The sequence below is a fragment of the Corvus brachyrhynchos genome, unplaced genomic scaffold, assembly GCF_000691975.1.
Source record: "Corvus brachyrhynchos isolate BGI_N302 unplaced genomic scaffold, ASM69197v1 scaffold17, whole genome shotgun sequence".
Classification (NCBI taxonomy): domain Eukaryota; kingdom Metazoa; phylum Chordata; class Aves; order Passeriformes; family Corvidae; genus Corvus; species Corvus brachyrhynchos.
This window is the reverse complement of record NW_008240046.1, coordinates 7,675,021-7,698,770: the sequence shown is the minus strand read 5'-3', so window position 1 is coordinate 7,698,770 and position 23,750 is coordinate 7,675,021. Positions and strand designations below refer to the sequence as shown.

General features: G+C 41.9%; 1 protein-coding gene across 1 annotated transcript in view; it reads left to right on the top strand.

The window, feature by feature from the left end:
• Positions 1-22,379, top strand: part of KDR (kinase insert domain receptor) — a 31,280-nt gene extending 8,901 nt beyond the window's left edge. The window contains exons 10-30 of the mRNA XM_008641532.2: positions 25-181; positions 1,270-1,390; positions 1,942-2,050; positions 2,816-3,160; positions 4,060-4,206; positions 4,352-4,483; positions 6,117-6,223; positions 6,587-6,722; positions 6,983-7,087; positions 7,720-7,833; positions 9,057-9,145; positions 10,863-11,019; positions 12,390-12,490; positions 13,843-13,965; positions 14,106-14,217; positions 14,606-14,705; positions 14,821-14,926; positions 16,008-16,159; positions 19,607-19,703; positions 19,799-19,887; positions 20,747-22,379. Coding sequence (XP_008639754.1) covers positions 25-181; positions 1,270-1,390; positions 1,942-2,050; positions 2,816-3,160; positions 4,060-4,206; positions 4,352-4,483; positions 6,117-6,223; positions 6,587-6,722; positions 6,983-7,087; positions 7,720-7,833; positions 9,057-9,145; positions 10,863-11,019; positions 12,390-12,490; positions 13,843-13,965; positions 14,106-14,217; positions 14,606-14,705; positions 14,821-14,926; positions 16,008-16,159; positions 19,607-19,703; positions 19,799-19,887; positions 20,747-20,951 — 2,804 coding nt within the window. The 3' untranslated portion in view covers positions 20,952-22,379. The remainder of the gene's footprint in view (positions 1-24; positions 182-1,269; positions 1,391-1,941; positions 2,051-2,815; positions 3,161-4,059; positions 4,207-4,351; positions 4,484-6,116; positions 6,224-6,586; positions 6,723-6,982; positions 7,088-7,719; positions 7,834-9,056; positions 9,146-10,862; positions 11,020-12,389; positions 12,491-13,842; positions 13,966-14,105; positions 14,218-14,605; positions 14,706-14,820; positions 14,927-16,007; positions 16,160-19,606; positions 19,704-19,798; positions 19,888-20,746) is intronic.
• Positions 22,380-23,750: the final 1,371 nt, after the last annotated feature.

The window sequence follows — 23,750 nt, the reverse complement described above, 5'->3', positions numbered from 1 at the left end:
GTGACCTGCTGCTCTCTCCTGCAGTGCCCCCCCAGATCGGTGAGAATGCGCTGATGGCCCCCGTGGACTCCTACAAGTACGGCTCAGCACAAGTGCTCACCTGCACCGTCTACGCTGTCCCACCGCCCACCACCGTGCTCTGGCACTGGCAGCTGGAGGAGGAGTGCACTTTCAGCCCCCAGTGAGTGCCACGTCCTTGCTATCTTCTCAGCTTATGTAGATCTTAAGGGATGTTTGTGTTGGGTTGGGGTTTGTTTGGTGCCTCCCTCATCCAGGCTCATTACTGAGTGCAAACCCAATGGCCAGTGAAGAAAAGATTGTTGTACTTAATTTGCAGATTGCTGCAGGCAGGCTCTGCCAAGGTCGTTGTTGGCAGAGGCGAGGGCCACCCGCAGAGAGGATCCAGCAGTGCTGGCATGTTGCTGTCGGGCTCTCTTGAAGGGCATCTCGACTTGCACGGGGTTTCAAATGCAGCTGTTCACATGCCCTTCCCTCAGATCCCCCTGTGGGCTGCAGGCCCAAAACTCCATCCCAAACAGAGGAAATTTGCTGTTTATGCTAATTACGCGTCCTTGTGGTGTTTTTTTTCTTGTGCTCAAGTGCTGAGTGTGATGGTGCTCTTTATCTGTGTGAAAGTGTATCTCAGAGGAAGTGCACTGATTGATGTTGGGGAATGATAGAGAGAGTGCCTGACTGAGATTCACGCAGCTTCCCTTATCTGGGCCTGCCATAAGCCCAGATTTCCTTTAAAAAAAAAAAGGCCAGGGACAAAAAAAAAAGCATTCTTCTTTCCTGTTGTTGTTTTTAAAATGATTCCACTAGTTTCTTCCTTTGGTGCCTGGTTGCTTCCTACACAATAGCTACTGTCCTCAAGAAATTCTTGTAGGGAGTTCAGTAATTTCTATGTCTCTCTGTCTTCCTTTGAACTAAATCAACTTGGATCATCCATTTATGAATGGAGGTTTGTTCCCAGAATAGCTGCTTTCCTCCAACCATCCCGACTGAGCTGACACAGGCAGATTAATTAGGAAATTCACCTTTAGGCTTGGGGGTCCTTTACTTTGAAGAGCATGAAGGTGTCAGGAGGTTATAGGGTGAAATTTAATAGAAATACTTCCAGAAGCATATGCTTCCCTCACAGATGCAAGCTGTGGCCAGTGATGCATCTGACTTACAGATACCTGCATATTTTAAGGAGAACCCAAAATCACTCTCTTGAAGGGCAAATATTCCTCTTATCTAATGCATATGTGTCTACTTACATTTCAGGAAGGTTCGCTCAGGAGCCAATCCATATGCATGCAAGAAATGGAAAGTGATCTCAGAGAGAAAGGGTGGGAATCAGGTTGAAATTAAGCACCGGGTCGTTACTATTGCTGGGAAAACAAAGGTGAGCAGATTTTCTTTTCACTTGGCTGGGGATGATTAACCCTGTTCAGGCAGTCCACATATCTGGAAATACATCACTAGAGATGAGACTCTTTTCACCTATTGTTAAGCTCAGGGATCTACTCTTAGCTAATTTCAGGTCCTTTGAACACTGATCTGAAGAGAGTCTTCATGGAGGAATATAACTGACTTAGATTTCAGTAACTACCTTTTAGTGGTCTGAAGTTAGATGAGTTAATCTTGCCAATTAACTGTAATTAGAAGCTGAAGAGACTGAAAAGCAGAAAAAATTGTGTGTACAATATTTTTTAACACGTATACCAAAGTCCACCTTCTGCTTCTTCCCGCTTCCTTTTACCTGGTTGTTACACAGTTAAGGACAAAAATGTAAACTTCAGAAGGGGACTGTGCTTCTACCATGCCATGGACTTGTGCTTTGGAGGGATTTTTGGTTGTGCAGATATCTGCAGAGCCCTTTGCTGAGCTGTTGAGGTGGTTGGGTGTTACTTCAGCACTGATGTGGTATGAAATTGCTTGATTGTTCTTTCGTAGACTGTGAGCACCCTCGTGATTCAAGCAGCAAATGTATCTGCTTTGTACAGATGTATGGCTACGAACAGGGCTGGGTCAAGTGAGAGAGTGATCTCCTTCCATGTGACCAGTAAGTGCACCCTGCCAAGGACAGCCATGTTAAATTAATGTTATTTTGTCTGTTTGCTAGTGAAAGGCACTTCAGTGCTGTTATCTGATTCCCGTCCTTTATGAAATCCTTTAATTCTTTTGGATTTTAGGTTTACCTAAGGTTTTCTTTAGGCAGCCTTTAAAGTTGCCACTAATTTCAGCCAAGTGATTAGTTCTGCTAGTATCAGTGGAGTGGCGGGCCAGTGAAGGTGATGCAAGATGGGCGCTGTTCTCCCAAGAGTGACTACTTTTAAGCTTTTACAGTCACTTAAAAGAGCTACAGAGAAAATATGGTAATGTCACAAAATGAATAAAGACATACTGTAAGAGCTAAGACTAACATTTTCAAAACCTGTGGCAAAGAGCTTCCTGTCTCCTTAACAATCGGTCCCCATATTCACACGCCAAAATTTTATTTTAATCCAAATTTTAAAATTAACTAGAAGATAGTGCTGAGAACCATCTTAGGTTGCTGTAAGTTTCTACAGGAAAAGCAACTGTATTCGTTACACAGTCTTTCATTTGATCCATTTGAAATATATTGCTTTTAATGAGATTGTACTCCTTAGATAATTGATTGGTTAAATGACTGATTGATTTGATTGCTCTTTTTCAGTGTTTCTTTTCCTTATTTCTAACCAGATAGGATGACAAAATCTGTATTTCCAAAATTACTTTTTCAAGTTAATGTTAGCCACAAAATGCAGAATCAAATAGGAATTTCTTTTACTTTTTTAACTTGCAGGGGGTCTTGAAATTAATCTCCAGCCTCAGAATCAACTGACAGAGAAGGATAACATGTCCTTGCGATGCACAGCAGACAAATTCACCTTTGAGAAGCTATCATGGTACAAACTCAGTGCTCACGTTTCACAGACTCCCTTTGGAGGGCTGCCCATGCCTGTTTGCAAGAACCTCAATGCTCTCCAGAAGCTGAATGAGACAGTTTCAAATACCAATGGTGAAAACATCACCTTGGAGCTCATCCTTCGTAACATCTCCCTGCAAGATGGAGGGGACTATGTTTGCATTGCTCAGGACAAAAAGGCTAAGACACAGCACTGCCTGGTGAAGCACCTTACTGTTCAAGGTACTAATCTCTTACTCTGAAGCAAAATGAGTGGTTGTGTATGAAAATCATTGCAGTAGTGGCAGTTTTTGGTGTGTTCAGGCTTTGCATGTGTTTGGTTAATGGTGCACTCAGTGTGTTAAATAGATTTAAACCAGTTGTTGTAACACACACTTCTGGGGCTTGTCCAGGCAGCAGGGACTCTTTCATTAATGCCAGTGAGGAAACACTGACTGAGCCACTGTACTGTGCAAGGAGATGTGTTTGGCTCCTGCTGAGGTAATGTGTTTAGCTCAGTAACTTCTCAACTCTACTTTTCAGAACACATTTTTCTCTGTAGCTGTATATGCACATGTGTATTCATAGCATTAATGCTGTTGCTTTGTGTGGCTGTCTCTCGAGTCTGAAGCAGTGCCTATAATTTAAAACTGCCATAAGTGATACTGGTATTCAGGCACAAGCAATGCAAGCTGATAATCAGTCAGATTTCACAAAAATAGTGATGACTTTGCTTTGGGACCTAGATGTCTAGGTTGATTAGGCAGATTCAGGAAAATACTTATACATGTTCATGGCCCATCTTGAATGGATGTTTAATGGACTAAGAGTGTCAAGCCTCTCATAAGGACCCTGGACGTAGAAATGTGAGGGAAGCAATTTCTCAAGTATTCCCTCTTCCCTCAGCAGTCTGAGCAGTTACAAATTAAATCAGCTAAAGCAATTTATATCAATACTGTTGAAATTTTCTTGGCTATATTAATCCTTTCATGTCATGTGGAAGTTGAGCTATGATCTTAACATGAATGCTGTGGCTCTTGGTGTAATAAAAGGATCTGATACTTTGTTACTGGGACATGAATGGCTACTAATTGATCTTTTTATTAATAATCAGTAATTTTACTGTATTTTCAAATCAACAGAGCCCATAGCACCCACCCTTGTTGGAAATCTGGAAAATCAAACAACAAACATTGGTGAAACTATAGAAGTGTCATGTGCAGTGAATGGCATTCCTCCTCCAAGCATCACGTGGTTTAAAAATAACGAGACCCTTGTGGAAGATTCAGGTGAGGATTGCTGCCTTGCTATTGTCATTAAAATGCTTTCTTTCATGGGACTGACTGCTGATTTTCACCATGAAAGTTTCATTTTGAATTCTTAACAAAAATTAGCATAAAAATAGCAAAATTAAGAACCATAATTTTTTTCCAGGTATTGTTTTGAAAGATGGGAACAAAACACTAACCATCCGTCGAGTGAGGAAAGAAGATGGAGGGCTATACACCTGCCTTGCATGCAATGTCCTCGGATGCCGTAAAGCAGTGGCTTTTTTTTCAGTGGAAGGTTGGTGTTAGCTTCTTTCCAGATTGTGCATAATACTGGCTATCCTGATGGGAGATCTGAAAATACGCTATGAAATTTGTGAAAAGTCCTGACCGTTCCTAACAAGCTCAAATTTGGTGCTGTCATAGCTGTCATAAAACAGCTGTTGAGGTTGATGCTTTCTTCTCCACTATGCTGTTTAGAGCTTTTCAACAAAAACTGCATCTATCTTACTTTTTTTGCAAAGAAAACTCTGCCAATCTATATTACATGCAAACCCATACAACAGAGCTACATAAACATGCAGCTATCCTGGGGCATCTCTGTTGTCTAGGTAACATAAATGACATACTATTTTTTTTAGCATAGGATGTTGTACCTTTCAAAATTATGTCATTGTTCTCACAGCATCTAAGAAAAACATAGTGAAGAGTTTTTGCAGTCTGTTGTGATTGCTGTCCCATTTCATTGAAACAGGTAGTGATTTTGAGTTAGGGGACTCCAGCTTTGGTCCATCACACTCTGAAAGCAGCATTTGTGAGACCCATCTGTCACTTGTTCCAGTCCTGTTGTGGCACACCAAAATACAAGTTGCAATGACAAACAATAAATCCTAGCAAGAGGTTAGTCTGTAATGTGGGTAGCTGGGACCACGATGGACTTTCAAAAGTTGCAACAAGAAGCCTCAAACTAAAAGCTCCTTGCTCTTGGTATTAGTACATTTGCATATTTTAGTCACTGAACCCTTCACAAACCTCTGTCTTTACAGTCAAGGTGGTTGTCTGATCTGTTCCATTAAGGTAATTAAAGCAATATCATGTTATCCTCATAGGTCCCTTTAGGATATTTAGATGTTGGGCAAATGTTTACATGGGGTGGAAATTATCTGCAGATGATATCGATGTAGATCTCAGCTGATGTGGTAAATATGGCTGGGGCACGTCTGTAGAAATTTGAAATCTGTGTGAGACATACTGTTTCACTCCAAGAAGTTTTTAGTGCAGCTCATTGGGGTCATGCAATGGAGTGTGCTACTGTGTGGGAAAATCTCTGTGGTGCAAAGGATGAAATACAGGAGCATGATGTGGCAAACAGGAGCTGAGGAAGAGAGCTGCCTCTGTGCACTAAAAGATGTTCAAGTGGTATCTGCTGGCCACTATTTTACGGGAAAAGGAACGTTGTAAATAAGACCTTATTATCATGGGTTCTTGTAGATCCACATTTTTCATGGCCCAGATGAATGATGTCAAGAGACAAGAGAGAGATTGTTCCCTGGGTCATTCTCACAGCTCTTTATTTTCTATATGATGGGGGTATCTTTCTAAAGAAAGAGTAATTAGTTTTTGGTATTCTAAAACAATTATTTCTTTCCAAAATGTGAATTTTACTTTTTTTATATTTGTCAAAGGTTCAGACACTGTCCTCGGAACAAAGTTGATGCTGAGAAATTGGATGGTGTGTAAAGCAACATGGAACTGTAATATTCCAACGTAACCCCCCAAGCTTTTTGTTTTGTTTAGATTTCGTTTCCTTGCTCTATGTTGCACTTTTAAAATGAACCTTCAGAACAAGGAGCTCCATTCTTTACTTTAATGAATGAACAAAACAAATATGCTTCCAACTATCACTCAAATATTCATTTATTTCTTCCCAGGCGCTGAAGAGAAAACAAATCTGGAGCTCATTATCCTCGTTGGCACTGCAGTGATTGCCATGTTCTTCTGGTTGCTTCTCGTAATCATCCTCCGGACCGTTAAGCGGGTAATGAAAAAATTCTCATACTGTCCTATCAGCACTGGTCTTGCATGACAAATGAGAGCTGACTTGAGGCCTTTTGTGTTGCTTCTTTCCATTGTTCTTAAATCAACAGACACATTTTTTCTCTCCATGCCATAACATTCTTCCCTGGAACCAGGAGTGCAGAAATTTGTTTTTAATTGAACAGGCCCTTGCAAGAGAAAAATGTTTCATCTGGTTCTGTTTATTAAAAAAACAAAAAGAGAGAGCGAGAAAAGAAAAGTGCCAGTAATTAAAATAATTAAATACTCTAAAGTGAGAAAATGGCATTTTGCCTGCACGTTGCTAGCAAAAAACTGTGCAACTGCAACTAATACCATTTTCCAGGCCAACGGAGGGGACATGAAGACTGGCTACTTGTCAATCATCATGGATCCGGATGAAGTTCCTATAGATGAGCACTGTGAGAGGCTCCCATATGATGCCAGCAAGTGGGAATTTCCCAGAGACCGGCTAAAGCTAGGTGAGTTTTCATTGCATAAGCCATTAGTGATGCTGCAGCCAGCACTATGCTGGAGGGTGTTTTGGGTCCTGGCTCACCACGGGACTGCTCTGCTGCATGATCCCTAAGTGGGCTCTGTGTTCCCATAGGATGTGGTGCATCCTGTCTACATTTCAAGTCCTCTGTTAATTTCTGCTTCATTAACTCATTTTGGAGTTGCTTTTTATTCTACAACTTTTGCCTGCTGTGCCAAGCAAATATGTTTGTGTTCTCACTTCAAGGTAAACCTCTTGGACGTGGAGCTTTTGGCCAGGTCATAGAAGCAGATGCGTTTGGGATTGACAAAACTGCTACCTGCAAAACAGTGGCAGTCAAAATGCTTAAAGGTAAAAATAGTGACTAAAACTTCAACTTGAATATACAATATAGGGATATTTGTCAACACTATAACTATTGTACCCATTGTTGTAAAAGTTTAGTTTAACAGGTGTTATCGTGAAGCAATGATTAGAGAAAGTACGTGCCTTTCCCTCACTGATAACTGGAGCAATAGTGGTTTCCTAGCCACTGCTTTTATAATTCCACTTAGGTTCAGAACATAAAGTTGCTCCTGCAATCAATTTTCACATGTCCATTTTTGCCTTATGCATCCTCGTGGGAAGTTTTCTGCAAGTCTCAAGACAATGGCTTAGGCACGCTCCAAACTGAGTTGTAATTTGGAATAGCTTTCTCCTCACTTTAAATCATATTATACTGCCTCACATTTGCCACAGGAAAGTTGAAATGTGTGGTTCCCAGACACATTGTTCCTAAAGAACATGTAATAGGGCAGCGAAATGGGGCTGCCAGCAGCTAGGGGCTGTATTCCACCCTGTGCTGTACTGGCATTGCTGACACAGCCTACCAGCCAACAAGGCTCCTCACATGATGGGCTGGATAAATACCAGAAGAGAATGGCTAGGAGGGAAAAACCTTTCTGTCTATGGTGCTCCTGACCTGTGTTGCTTTACCTCTGCAGAAGGGGCAACCCATAGTGAGCACAGAGCACTTATGTCAGAGCTGAAGATACTCATTCATATTGGCCATCATCTCAATGTTGTCAATTTACTTGGAGCCTGCACAAAGCCGGGAGGTGAGTAACTTCTTAGTGGGTGAGGAGGTGCTAATAAAAACCCTATTTCTTCCGTTTCTGCTGCATAGGCAATTAAAATTCAAACTGAGGATTGGAAAGAGTAGTTCTTTCTTAAAAAAAAAAAAAATCTGATAAGAGTGAGCAGGCCAGAGGTGAAATAAAGGTGGAATAAGGGCCATGCAGCTCCATCCCTTAGTTGTTCTCTCACTTTGCTTTTCTGTACTTGAGATATATCTTTATAGTGGACAGCCCATGTGTAACAGACTTCAGAGCTGAGTCTAACACCAGATTTAACCAGTTACTCTTAGTCTTGTCACCAGCTACAGCATGACTGCAAGCTGGGACTTCCCCTTTCTGTCTTTGGATGGGCTGTTGGTGCCTCTGTGTGTGTGTAGGAGGGGAGATTTCAATTTGGAGTCCAGCTCTGGGTGGATGAACCTATTTCACTTTATAATCAGGGACAGATGTTTTGTTTAGCAAATCTAGTGCTACAAATTAATTTGGAAGAAATTCAGTGTAAAGTAACTCAGTAATAATTTTTCAGGGACACTAACTTGTTGGCTTACAATGGGATGAAAATTTAATTTGTAAAGTTCCATGACAGAAGTCAGTAGTTGAAGGAAACATAATCCATAAATATTTATTTCCTTGTTTATTCCATAATAAAATAGAAATGGCCAGTATGTGAAACCTAGGATGGAAATTTTTCACCACAGCATATGCCTATATGAAGTAAATTTGAACATGAAATACCACATTTAGATTGTACATTAAAGCATCTATGTCTGAAATCAAGATTCCAGTTTTAAATTTTTAGTACTTTAACTGCCTGTAGAAAAGTGCATGGATAATCATGTGTGTATTTTATTGCAGAGGTTAATTGCACTTAAGTTCATTCAAGTATTTATGTCGCATCCTTACAATGTCAATTAACTTGGGCTGTTATTGGTGCTTCAAGTATAAGCACACCACTATACTTTCTGGCATGTGAAACTAAGCCTGTGATTTTCAAAATTATGTGCTTTGTTTTCTTCCCTTAAACAGAAGAAAAATGAATAATTTCAGTGTTTTGATTAGATTTTATTTTTTTTTATTACTGATATTTTTTAAAACCTTTGGCTGTCAGAATACTCTTTGAACTGTATGTGTTTCTAGCTGGAAGTTATGCTGTGAGATAAGGTGGGATATTAATGGTCTAATGAATTGCTTTATGCGTTGTACAGGCCCACTCATGGTGATTGTGGAATATTGCAAGTTCGGAAATCTGTCAGCTTACCTACGGAGCAAGAGGAGTGAATTTGTCCCCTACAAGGTAAGGAGTCAAGGTTAACAGTAGCATGTTTGGTTTGGTGGGGTTTTTTCCACACACAATGTTTCTTCTTCTAGTGCAGGCTGAAGCAGCAATCCTTGGGGACGCTGAATGTCTTAGTGTACTTCTCATGGGAATGAGAGATGGCAAAGACATCAGAGGTCATCTAGTCTTTCCCCTGGCCCCTGCAATGTAGCTGTTTTGTTATTGTTAGCTTAAAATGTGCAAAGGAACTGGGCTTCCACTATTTCCTTTGGCAGACTGTTCTACACTTGGCCATATCTTTCAGGAAGTTTTTTCTGATTATCAGCCTGAATTTTTTCCTTTCGTAGTTAAGCTCCAGACCACCTTAAATAACTGCACTCCTTTTTTAGTGTATATATCCATCAGATATCCATAGGTATCTACTATCACGTGATTATCTGTTCCCTTGGCTCGTTGCTGAACGAGGCTATACATTTCTTTTGCTGTTAATAGTTTTGTATAATTGATGTAACTCATGAGTTTACATTCAGCTTTTCAACTCCCAAGTCCTTTGCAAACAGGAGCTCCATCACAGCACCCCCTCTGCACCCTGATTTGAAAGAAGGGGGAGGATGAAGACCAGCATTTTCAAACTCATTTCTGGGTAGCTCTGAGAGGAGTATTATTTCTTTACAGGATCCCTCTGGAGGATCCATGCCCTCTGAGGGTCAGATTGCTGTCTGAAGAACTTGGCTGTGTGTACCCAGCACTCAGGGTCACCCTGGGGACCCAACCCTTTTCCACCCACAGCTAAGAGGGAGGCCTCTGGGCTGTGCTCTGCCATGTTGGTAGACTTGAATCTTCCTGCAGCTGCTGTGTTTAGATCAGAGCTTCTTCCCACTGCTTGTTGGTTCTCCAGGGGGTTATTTTTCTTTATCCTTGGAGAGATTGTTTACTATTTTGTATTGGCAAAGGCAGCTCACTGCGTCTTCTTGTGAGGTAAAAAGATAAACAAATATCTGAGAGGCCTTGAAGGAAGAGACAGGGTTTCATGAGGGTGCTGACCCTTGCTTACACAAGCGGCAGGAATGGGATTTGGCAATGGTAAAAAACAGCTCTGCCAGTGAAAAAAATCACCAAACCAAAGCAATGGAGAAAATGAAAATGTTTTGGAAGACGCCTCTGGGGCTGAATTCCTCCCTAGAGGCATGCAGTGGCTTAGGGGAAGAAGGAAATAAGTCAGATGGCTGTTAGAGTTTTGGCCAAGGTAGAGGTTTAGCAGGAGGCTCTTTGCAGCAGCAGGAGGTAAAGCCATAGCAGTACGGAGAGGCTGGAGTGTATGAGAGGGTTTGGCAGCATCCATCCATGTTTGTTTCACAGGTGGGGGGCACCAGGGGCTGAGGAGACCAGCTCCTCAGTGGGCATTTAGTCCCCAGCATGTGGAGATGTTGCTGGGTTTGGCTGGGACGTGGTGAAAGCAGGCAAAAGTTGTGCTGTGGAGTGGCAGAGGGTGCTCCAGCTGGTGAACCTGCATGGCCATGGGTTGGGTTTTGCTGGTACTGTCAGTGCACCGGCCTGGTGCCCCAACCAGCGCTGGCTTGGAGCAGAGCAGCTGATCATGCCTTCACTGGGTTGCTGTCCCTGCCTTCCCTGGTCACCTTGGCACAGACCATAGGGAGCACCACTGCCTCTCCAGTAGAAGCTTCTGGCATGCTTTCAGCTTCTGATTTTTCTCACCCTCCCCTCATATTTCTAGACCAAATGTGCCAGATTTCGGCAGGGGAAAGAGAACTACGTTGGTGATGTCTCTTCTGACCTGAAGCGACGGTTGGACAGCATCACAAGCAGCCAGAGCTCAGCAAGCTCTGGCTTTGTGGAGGAGCGGTCCCTGAGTGACGTGGAAGAGGAGGATGGTAGGATATGTCTTCTCCTGGTGTTGGAACATGTGTCATTGGTGGGGCTGATGAGGGACACTGGGGACTCTGTGATTTCTGAAGCTCCCTCAAAGCTGTGTGCAGGCTATTCTCTGGTTGACCAAAGTTCCTGAGCTATGGATTATCTAGATCAGGATCCCAAACCCCTCAGCCCAGTCCCAGATAATGTCCTGTCTGAAAAGGGTCTGTTTTTAGTGTGAAGCCTTTTGGAGATGTGTGTGTTTAATGCCCCTATATCTTCCGGTAAAATCACAGAGCACAAACTCCAAAGGCAGTGCAGAGAGGGATGCACCAGGGTGCTAACTGAATTTCCTTAAAGTTTACCCAGAAGTTAAATACTGTGAAATGCTATTTGCTTCACTGCTTGTTAGCAGAGAGCTTGCTTTGCCTTCCCTCGGCCCAGGTGGTCTGTCAGGAACAGGAAGCCTGAATTATCCGCTCATTCAAAGCCTCCCCAGGATGCACATATCCTCTGCAGTGGTTTCACTGATACATTTGCCATGTCCTCCTTTGGCAGATGCAGCACAAAATGCTCAGTGCTGCCATTTCAGAGGCTGCTAATTTCACCTAGGGTGACATCATCATCAGTATGTGAACAGGGAGAATGATCTTGCAGTTTCAATGCAATCCAATAGGTAATGTCACACATACATTTCCACACCATCATGGTCCCTTTCCAGTACTCCCTGGTGTAAACATTCACCCTCTGAGCTGGGATGTTACCTGAAGCAGCCCTTAGGTTAAGGTTTTAGCCACCAGTGCTGTAGTTCTTGGTAGATGCCTGCTTAAAATGAGGAGCTGAGCAAAGAGTTGTTTATTTCAGCATGAACTAAATGTCTAGGTATCTTTGGATATTTGAGTACATTATTCCTCCAGGTTACTAGAGGATGAGGTTAGGGTTCTTCTACACTAAATTAGCAGGGCTTTTTGCTGAATTGAAGTCTTTCTCCCTATGGCACATTCTTTCCTCATAAAGACTAGGTGGGGCCTCCCTCTCCTTCGTTTCTAAGTTCAACTGAAACCACAGAAAGTTTTACAGTCCTAGGAACTTGTGAGCTGGGTTTCAGTTGTTTTGCTTTTGGGATTGTTTTGCAAATCTTTCCTCTGGTGGGAACTCTGGAAATAAGCAAGGAGGCCTAGGGTATAGCCCATCATCTCAAAATTTATTTTACACAGGACTAGTTTGATGTAAAATGGGTCGTTAGTGATAATTATACAGACAAAAAAAGTGCTTGATTTGCTCTTCCAGTCCAGTGTGGCATAAGGTTCACTTGGACTTTTACCTAACAGCAGTTATTGGTGAAATCAGTGACAAAGGGCATGTTTGACTGTCATCTGATTCTTTGCAGCTGGTCCTGAAGACCTTTGCAAGAACCCTTTGACCATGGAGGACCTCATCTGTTATAGCTTCCAGGTGGCAAGGGGAATGGAGTTCTTGGCTTCACGCAAAGTAAGGAACTTCTCAGGAAGAGTGGCATGTTATTTATTTGACTGTAGGAAGTAATGCTGTAGGTCTATAGAAGGAAACAGCATGTTCATCTTTGGACTAGCAGTCACCCGCAACATTTTCTTTTTGCTCTAAGACATACCCAAATCATTCATGCTACAGAGTGAAACAGCGTGTGCATTTATTGACACAAATGTTAGTGATCTGTATAAGGTTTATGGGCCACCACTTCACAGAAGAATGGTTAAGTGGTTGGAGGAGGGGAGCTGACTTCTAAGGACAGTTAAGGGAATTAGGGACAAATCCCTGGTAACAGGAGCTAAATGAGAATAAAAGATTTTTCTCTGAGGAGCAAAAAGTTTCTTGTACCTTGTGCACTGGGATTGGAGGGGCAATGTGAGGAGAGACGATACTCAGCTATGAAACTTCATGGATGACTCCTTGGATAATCTCTTGCGGAAGACACCCTGGCAGTCAACAGCACCTCACTTGCATTTTGGCCTTCTAGAATTATTTTTCTGTAGTTTGAGCCTAAATATGTAGAGCACATATTTCAAAGGATGACAATTCCAGCAAGAGTGAGGAATTGCCTGCAGCTGTATAGAAACAAAAAATACTTAGAAATGGGAAAAGAAAATAGAAGCAGGAAATACAACACTGCTCTAGAGTGCAGGCTAGGTGTTCAAGAGCAGACTTCAGAGTCTTTTTCTAAAAACATGCTCTTGCCTGCCTTTCATGCATCTTGATTGATGTGCATATGTAAAAATACCTTCTTCCAGAATCTGCAGTTTCAGTCCATACTAGAAGCAAACCTGTAGCCACTTTCAGAGCCTGATTTTTTTACTTCAGGCTATTGAGGCTTGAGTTTTGAACTGTTTGGTTGTTAACTAAGCTGTTGTTCTGCATAGGTAGAGATGTGGACTTCTTTCTCTGTAGTAAAGATTAGTTTGTGTTGGAATCAAGTCAGCATTTTAGTGTGGTGTTTTTCAGAGAAATAGTGGAGTACACAGATTTGAGTGAACCTAAGTAAATCTAAAGGTAATCAGATCTGAACCTGTTTTGTGTCAGCTTCTTAGGATAATTAATTAGCTAACTTCAAAGGCCCTCTCTGCACAGTGGATAAACAGATGTATGTTTGGACTTGAGAACACAAGTCTCCCTGAGCCAAATCAGTTGTGACCATCAAAAAAGCACTTAAAATCAGCAACTGTTGATGCTGAGGTTTCTTTTTCTTAAAAGGTTTTAAGAATTATCTGGCCTTTGAGAGTAGGAGAGCACATATGTGAAAGAGATCAGCCCTGTGGACAGAGCTGTGACCACAGGCAGCATATGATGTTGTTTACTTCTCTTTGCAGTGCATCCACAGGGACCTGGCTGCTCGTAATATCCTCTTGTCAGACAATAATGTGGTCAAAATCTGTGATTTTGGCTTGGCTCGAGACATCTACAAAGACCCAGATTACGTCAGGAAAGGAGATGTAAGTTTCAGATTATCTGTTTGATAGAGAATTAATATGAAATAAGGACTTCTTTTTTCTTTTTTTCCCTTAAAGAAGTTTGTGGAAACTCAGTGTTTTGCTAAACTGTGATACCATTTTGTTTATGAAAATGCTTTTAGGCCAGACTACCCCTAAAATGGATGGCACCAGAAACCATTTTTGATAGAGTGTATACCATTCAGAGTGATGTATGGTCCTTTGGAGTTCTGCTGTGGGAAATATTTTCGTTAGGTGAGTCACTTTAATTTTACTGAACCATCTCTAAACAAAAGAGTCTGAAGAAAACAGTCAAAGTGTTCTTGGATCCTCTGTTGCATTTTCTTTTTACTTCTTGAAAAATTCCTATATATTTCCTCCATCAAAATAAAACACCAAAATTTTCTTCAAAATGCAAATGTAGGAACGTAGGCTTGAAATGCTTCTTCATGCAATTTCAGTATGGGATGATGTGCCTCATTTACTCAATCAGTTGCTGTTTCCATCATAAGTATAAATTGTTTACACATCCAAATACACCGAATTGCCTTATTAACACAAACCATAACAAGTTATTTGCTTGAAAATTAATCCCAAAATTTTAGAGTCTAATGCATTAAAATTACCGTTGCTTTCATTTTAGGTGCATCACCGTACCCTGGAGTGAAAATTGATGAAGAATTTTGCAGAAGACTGAAAGAAGGAACGAGAATGAGAGCACCAGATTATACAACACCAGAAATGTGAGAAACTGTTCTTCCAGCTGCCCACCTTTACCCCACACTACTACAGGTGCAGGAGCAAGCAATAGGTGCTGTTTTCTTTATGCTGGTATTTTAATTGGTTTTGTTGTTCTAGGTACCAAACAATGTTGGATTGCTGGCATGGAGATCCTAAGCAGAGACCAACTTTTTCAGAGCTTGTGGAGCACCTGGGGAATTTACTGCAAGCCAACGTCCGTCAGGTACGTGAACTGTATTCTCTGGTTGCTAAAACCACCAGCTGAATCTGTCCTGTTCTGCCAGCCACCACAGCATTCCATAGTTGGGTACTGTCTGCTGGAGCTGTCACGGAGCCTGGGCTTCTTCTAGCGCTCCCATTACTGACCACCAGCTGGGTCTCCGACTAGCAGAGAGTGACTTGCGGTGTAAAGATCCCGGAGGCTGTGTTGTGGTAACCACAGGTCACTCCGCCCTGCCAGTAAGCCTTCCCATGACACTACTGCTGTCTTTGCTGGGGAGTTGTTGGCACAGGCTCAGTTCCCTGCTCTGCTGCTGATTTCTCTGCATGCTGCAGACGCATTCCAGCAGGTAGCTCCTGTTGATCTTACTGTGCCAAAGATGGTTATCTTCGTGTATGTGAGGTTGTGGGCTGCAATGCTTTTAATGGCTATCCTGGAAAACAAGGATACAAAAACTTCATTGCCTGTGAGCAGCTCCACGCAAATTAATGTATTAAGGCATGACCTGTGTGCAGGCATTCCAGTAAAAGAGCCCACTGCGACCAGGTGGGTACATGGGCTTCCCTTTCAGGCTCTCCATCTTGTGGCTTCCTCTTCAGTTACTACAGAAGTGGACAAGGCCGGGGCAGTAGATGGGAGCCCACTGAATGAAGGAGGATTTATTTGGCTGTGTGCTCCCCTATTAGACAAACTCTCCCTTTCTAGCCTATCAGTGATGATGCAAATTACACTGCCCCTCTAAAACATCAGGTTCATTTTCTTTGTGGCATTGGGACTCAAACATTATTAACATCTACTTCTATTTTTTCAAAGATGTCAATAAAAAGTCCAGTTTATACATTATGTTACAGTAGATCATATAAAAATCTATTTTTTTAAAATTCAAAACTACTTGAAAGTGGTTCTTATTAAGCTTCTTTCTTTTAATGTAGCTGCTCCTGCAGAGGTGGTATACTGTTCACAGTTTAATAAAACACCCACATTGTTGGGCTGATGCATTCTCCATGTACATGCATGTATCTGTTTATGTCTGTGTGTCTCTGTAGCCTATTTATTTTTTGTATTTTTTCACTGCATTCTACAGGATGGTAAAGACTACATTGTCCTTCCTTTGTCAGTATCACTGAATATGGAAGAGGATTCGGGTCTCTCTCTCCCAACTTCACCTGCTTCCTGTAGGGAGGAAGAGGAAGTCTGTGATCCTAAATTCCATTATGACAACACACCAGGAATTAGGTATTTTATATGGTGGACATCCTACTGGGGCCTCTGGGAAGGTTTTGTTCATGCTGGGGGAAGGGAAAATGAAAGGAAGAGATTTCAGCTGCCTGGTCCATATTTAACCTTCTCCATAGGGATAAGAAGGAATTTGTAAAGCTTTTGTAGGCAAAAGCTTGTTTCTTACCTTCCCAATTAGTGATTTTCTTATTTATTTTAAATGTTGCTACCCTTTCAAGATTTGGTATTCTCATTCAAAAACAAACAAACAAAAAAAGCAAAAAACATGACAATATCTGTTATTTGTTTTTGAAGAACCAGAACATATAGAAGGTTTTACTGGTCCAATTCAGTTGTGTTCGCAGTGTTCTTGTGTTGCAGCTGCCAAGAGTATTAATGATGATAGATCTGTCATTAATAATCTCTCTGGCGTTTCTCCTCCTAAAATGAAATACTGGAAAATAGGTCATGAATTGATAGCCAAGAGGAACGTGATGTAAATAGTGTTGTCATTGGGTTTTGTCCACTGCTTGCTTCTGGTGGGCTCCTAGGACATCCATAATGGTAGATGCTGTTGGGTATCATGGCAGAGGTGACTTTCCAGTACGGAGTTTGTACTAATGCACTTCAGGGGCTTATATTGGACACTTTGAGGACCTCTGGCTTGGGATGTAAGGGAGAAAGGCATTTTCTCATCCAGCGCAGCCACTGAGATGCTGGGAGCTCTGGGTTGCTCAATCCAGTCTCAGAAGAAGGAGGATAGAAAGAGATGGATGCAACCGTCAGAGTGGAGACAGAGTCTGTTGGCAGGTTTCATGTGGTTTCCATGAAGCAGAGCCCTCTGCCTCGCTGCGTGTATCATACTCACCACAGACGGAGTTCCCGATGATTTGGGGTACAGCAGGAGAACATTTCTATGTGGTCCTAGAAGAGACTACCTGGGCACAATACATTTCACACTTCAGCTGAACTTATGATCCTGCAGCTGAACCCATGTTTTAGTAGTGGGACAGTTCAAACTATACATGTTTAAAAGACAAAAAAGCATGATTTAACACTGAAAATATCACACTTATTTTCCACTTTTAATACTTCCTATATGGCTTTTCCTGGTCCCCATTTCCTCTTATGAACAGAAGTAAAAGCACTCTGTCAACGTTTGAAGGAGACTTTGAATCTCTTTTTTCTCGTCTTATAGGATTGTGAAAGCACTTGTGGAAATCATGGTAGGAGAGGCAAAGTGAGGAGGTTAAGTCATGCTTAGGGGCTTTATTCTTACGTTCTGGTAGCTGAAAACGATTTTGTAAGCATGGATCTTGCTATATAGGTAGTGGAAAAGATTGATCTGTTCAGAGATGTCTTTTTCAATCTTCACAAAAGTACTAACTATGAGGAAAGGCTGATAAATATAATCTCTTAATCAAAGCTGGAGGAGGATAACAAGCACAGGGAAAACATGGAGAGTCTTAAAGAATTCTTAGATTGCTGATGTAAATTAAAATCAGCAGGATGTCCTAGCATCTGCCATATTTCGCTTAGTAAATAGATATTCAATTTCTGAACCTTGAAAGATTGTCATTAAAAACAGTCAGGTGAGGTATAGAAGAGTTAGTGTAAAGTGTAAAGGTAATGCCTACTCTTTGAAAGAACAGAAAAAATGTAATTCTTAAATCAGTTTAATTTGAATTCTGGGAACGATTGTGGAATAAATGTTCAGATAAATAATGGTAAATGCCTACAGGAAAATAACTAAAAAATGGCCAGCATGGATTCATCAAGAACAAATCAAGTCAAAGTAATCGAAGTTTCATTCTTAGAGAGAATAATTGACCTGGAGGATAGCAGAGAAGATGCATTTTGATTTCCTGTAGAACATTTTTGGCCTTTTCTTAATGGGACAATCTAATACAAAATGCAAGCAAATGTCAGGAAATACTCTGAGGACATCAGCTGAGCTCTCACTGCCACCGAGCAGGAGTCAGACTCCATGCATAGCCTCTCTCTGCCTGCACACTGTTTCTAGTCCTATTTGAACAGTAGTTTGCTTAACCAGGAGGATCTCATTCACTGTAGCCCTTGTAGGCTGCCTCTTGTCTAGGCTGAGCAGAGGCAGGTCTCCCATACTTGGGAAGTCATTCAGATCAAGAGGCTGGGCTTCTCAGTCCTCACCACCCTGGAAAACTGTAGTGCTGGCCATGCAGCTCTGTGCCTGGGTGGACATTTAAATGCAAGCACAGAGGGAGCTTCCAAACTTAGAAGGCAAGTTGTGGAATAAACTTCTAGTCGTACAAGATCAGGTTGTCCAGGAGGGTGAGTGGACTAGATTGTCCATTTGATGGTTTTGGTCCTGGTAGTGTTGGATGGGAAATAGATTAGATACCACTGCAGAGGAGCAGAAGACATGGCCAGTGCAGAGAGCTTGAAAAGAACTGGTTTTGTTAAGTTTAGGAAGAGAAAATAGAGAGGGAACATAGTAGCAGTTTTCAGTACATGAAAATTTGCTCCAAAGAGGGTGTTAAATAATTGTTCTGTGTCCCCAGCATTAGGAAAAATTTGATTTGCAGCAAATACTTGGGTTTAATATTTGAAAATCATTCTAAAGTGTGATTGAGCACCTGAGCAGGCTACAAAAGGAACTTGTAAAATCCCCACCAGTTTAAATAAATTTCTGTTGGAGATAAGCAGGATTCAGCAGAGCTAGACTCAAAGCTGGGAAAAGGGGTGAATGATACTCTTAACTGTCCCTAGCTTTGCACTTCAAGTGGATGCAGCTTACTCTACTAACTCCATGGATTTTCCTTCATTAGCTGTTAAGAACATAAATTTGCCCTGTTTAACTGGGACACCATCCATTTCATTCCATATTCACTTAGGCAGAAAGCTGAGGGTGCCGTTTTGTTTGCTGTATTAGTATCTCCATGAAAGTAAATTTTATTTTTTTGTCCAATATTTTTTATGGATGTCATCCTGAACCAGAGGGCTTCTTTTGGAGAAGAGCCTTCAAGAGAGATTTAGCACTCCCTGTCCTGATCCCCACGGCTGAAGGGCAGCAGTGTGCTGAGTCTGCTGTTGTTGTCCTAGGTCCAGCCAGGGGTCTCAGAAGTGCTGTCCGAAGGAAGAGACACACGTCTGTGCTCCAGGCTTCTCTGTTTATTATACTTCTAAGCAAAGCTTGCAGGAAGTGAAGCCCTCCAGTGTAACTGAGGAAAGAAGCTGTTTTCTCAAAGTCATTTCTTAGAATTTGCTCAGAGATCAATATTGTCAGGAGCAGAAGGTCAGAAATATGCCACTTTCTAGGCTGTTCATCCCTTTCAATAAATAGATATTTTGAAGTTTGCATAATATGTTTTGACAAAAGGATTAACTTCTCTGAAGAGAGATAAAAGGGTTCTGATATCATTGTGCTGTTTGCAGCCAAGTTGTGGATAGTGGACACAGAATTTTATTGTTTTGTTTTCTTTGCAGTCAGTACCGACAAGGTAGCAAGAGAAAAAGCCGCCCAGTGAGTGTGAAAACATTTGAAGATGTCCCTTTGGTAACCACTGTAAAAGTTGTTCAGGAGGTGAGTTTGTCTATTTATACATGCTTCCTTCTATTATACATTTTTTTTGTGTTTTTATTCTTTTTCCATTTAATGCATTTCCAACATCTTTGCAGGAAAACCAGACAGATAGTGGGATGGTTCTTGCATCTGAAGAGCTGAAGGCATTGGAAGAGAATGAAAAACAAGTGAAAATACCCTTTAGGTAAGGCTTATAGGATTGAATATGACCTTTTACCTGCAGTATGTCAGAAGACTGATTGGTTTGTAGAATTGTTTGGAAGACAAAATCTTTTCTTAAAGTATTTTCAAAAACAGAAAGCAAAATTGTGCCCGGTATGCCTGGTCATCTGCATTTGGTATTAGGAGAGGAGAGGTAATGCAGCTTTTGGAAGCCCCAGTCAGCACCCAGAAAGGACTTGTATTTATCAGCTGCAATAGTATCAATCAGCCCTCGAAGCTACTGAGCTGGTGCACAAAACTGAGCACAAGGACCTGTCTGAACTCTTGGTTTTGGTTTTCTGCTTGCTTTTTCTTTCTTTTTTTTTTTTTTTTTAAATAGCTGACACACAAATTTTCAGGGTGTACCTAGGTGTATTTTCAGAGCATTTTACAGGGGTTTCATTGTGCAGTTCACAGGAAGCACAGTGGTGTGCATGGAGCTGAAACCTCACGTATGCTGTCTGAGAGCTTCTCAGGAATTATTTTTTTCCAGAACAACTTCAGTGCAGACTAAGATATACTGCAGTTACAATTGCACCACAGCTGAAGTAAAGCCTCTAAAAGCTTTCTCTTAATTTCATCTGTGGTTGCAATCTAACTCCTTGTATTGTCATAAAATTAAACATCTTTTTCATGCATTAGTGAAGTTAGGGCATATGAAAAGGTTTCTCCTTATAATCAAATGCATGTTTAAAAAGGCTTGAAGCCAGGTTTAAGTACAGCCTTTTGCTTTGGTTGTTGTGATGGAAAGCAGCTGCCATCTGGAGTCGCCCAGCTGCCCTCCAGAAGACAGGTCTCTCCACAGCTCTCTCAGCCCTGTTTCTGGTTTTTTTTTTTTGCAGCACACTGGTGCCCAGCAAGAGTAATGAGTCCGTCATGTCCGAAGCCTCCAACCAGACAAGTGGGTACCAGTCAGGATACCACTCGGATGACATGGACACCACCGTCTACTCCAGCGAGGAAACGGAACTCTTGTGTGCCCAGGAGGCTTCGCCCCCACTCTGCCGTGCTCATGGGCTCCCCTACGAGAGCCCCGCGCCACTCTAGGGTGAAGCTGGCAGCTCCAGCTCCCCCTGGGATGTGCCTTCATTGCCTGGGCTGGTGGTATTCAGGTTTGACGTATTGAAAGATGGCATCTGTAAGAAAAGACATTTATTTTTCCTGAAGATGATGCAGAAGCATCTGGCAGCAAAACTGCGCTGTGCCAGACTGGGGTTCTTTCCTCAAGAGATGCTGGTGGCTGAGGGTGCAAAGCCCCAGCCGTGGTGTGTGGGCTGTGCCAACCCCATGGCAGGAGCTGACCCTGTGGAGATGTGGAGCATCTGCCTGATGCAGGCAGCATCACGGCATTCAACTTAAATGTTTCTACTTGTACGAAATAATGGCACATCCCTGCTTTTGTGGGGGTTTTTTTGTTTGTTTTTCCCCTTGTGTGGCTGGACTCCAGGAAGGAAACAGCACGGCACTGGCTTCTTGTTTCTCAGAGTTATTCCTTGCTTGTACCTTCACAAACAAAAAAAGGAACCTCCAGCTCAAGGCTCTGGCACTCACTGACAGCCTGAGACTAAACATAGGCTGGGCTAAATATAGGTGGGGGTGATGGTCTCTGTCCTTGGCAGAGGAAAAAGGCTGCTGTACAAGTCCTCATGAGCTGCATTTTCTCAGTGAAGTTGGTTAGCCGGGAGAAGGCAGAGCATTGAGCCAAGTGATGGGACTCAAATGGCAGGGCTGTGCCTGACCTCTGAGGATGGCTCTGCTCCCCTTTCATCCCCAGCACCCTTGACTCACACCAAATGCCTGCCTGCCTGCCTCTGAGCTGCCTGAAACTGCTGCAAAAAGTATTCCCCTCCCCCCGAATCACCACTTACAACAGGGAGAAAAGGCAATGTCATTTACCCTAGGACACAGGAAGCTCTGTGGTTCTGGTGGGGCATCCTAAGGGCACCCTACCTCTCATTTCATCCCCCCTCCCACAGATTTAGGTCTGACTCTTTCACTTTGAAAACTCAAAGTCTGTTTGGAGTGGCAGAGATCTCAGTTTAGGTAGCCTTGGGAATCCGTGGCTGGTTTCATGGCAGCTCTGATCTTCTCCGAGTGATGAAATTGTGCCTAATTGTTGGACAACTTCTTACCTGTGCTCTTGTAGTCCCAGAACTCTATTGATAGACACAGTGAGGACTACAAGATTTTAAAGTGTAAAGCTATTTCTACTGAGTTCTTTTTGTATTTTTTTAAGTATTTTTTTGTTTGTACTTACTATAATGTCAAATGCTGGGAACCATGAATATAAGGCATATACAGTATTTATAGCCTCTTTATGTAGAAATAAATGTAATATATTAAAATATAAATATATATTATATAACAGATATTGTACTATTCACATTTTGTATCGGTGTTCTGTAACATTGCAAAGGTCACAAAATTTTTTAATAGCTAAAACTTTTCACTTCATTAAAAGGGACTGGAAATTTACAGTGGGGGGCTACAAGTAGGTTTGTTTTCTTTCATTATATCCTTTCTGTTGATAGGGAAGATTCTAAAGTACTACTTGTTTCAAGTCTATGAACATGTGTAGTCAAGGAAACTTCAGTGGTTTTTAGCAGTTGGCAATAAATACCTTTAGAGAAATGGGCAGAGGAAGAGACTGCTTGTGCAAGCTGAATCTCCTCTGAAAGAGTTTATTATGTTCAGTTGGGGATGGTTGATCTAACTGTATAGTGGCTTTTGCCTGGGGAGTGGCATTTTCCCTTAAAGCGTTATTCATCTTTTCCCACTTGTGTTTCTTCCAGCTCACTTCTCACTGACTAAATGTCGTCTCTGCTCTTGTGCAGCGAAGTCTTCCTTTATTTTAGATCTGTACTTAAAGCTCCTACCTTTTCACTCTGTTGTCCAATTTTTAACTTTCTCTTCTGCACTGTGTAGGCCTTTGCTCTCAGGGCAAGGCTGTCCACTGCTAGGGACATAACAGCTTATGCTAAAATAAAGTGCAAGGGAAGTTAAGCCACAAATTGCAGACTTTAATTCAGCTTCTCTTTATTGCAGTTTGAAATGAGACAGGCTACTGCATAGTGAGAACACTTGTCTAGGAAGTGAGAGATCTCACTGCTGAATTCTTCTCAGGCTGAATATGGGACTGATGTCTTCTGCACATTATGTGCATTGCCCAAATACAAGATTATGAGATATCAAGGTGTAAATGTTTCTCTATTGCTCCCCCTAAATCTAAAGCATTTTACAGCGAGGAAATCAGGAGCAGGGAGGTCAGATAGAAAAAAAAGGGAGAGACTTCCTAAATTTTGTGCAAGGGGTTCTATGAAGGACTTGTATTTTCATGTATATATTTGACATTTGTCTTGCTTCCCAGGCAACAGTCTAGCAATCAGAGTATGCTCAACAGACAATGCTACATCCTTTAACATCCCCCCTCTGCAATATTTTTCAATATCTTTAATGAAAATGCTCTTCTATGTATTATTACACAAGGGACATAAAGTACTGACACTGAGAGAACGTTGATGAGGCACATGTTGGAGAGTCCTAACAGTGAGGTGGAGATGGAGGTGTGTCATTGATACCTGCACTACCCAAAGTTTGGGATGTTCAGTTTAGACATCTCATCTTGTAGCTTTTTTCCTCTCCAGCTTGGTGTAACACACAATATGTGCCATATAAACGCAGTCAGAGGCTTCCCTGGGTGTTCATCGTACCTCTAAAAGAGCCACCCACCACGATGCAGACTGATGAAGTTTCAAGACATAGCCATGTCAGTTACTAAGTTCACGCTTACAATCCTAATCAGCCAATTAAGCTCTCTTCTGCGTCCAAATAGTTTTAAATATGCCT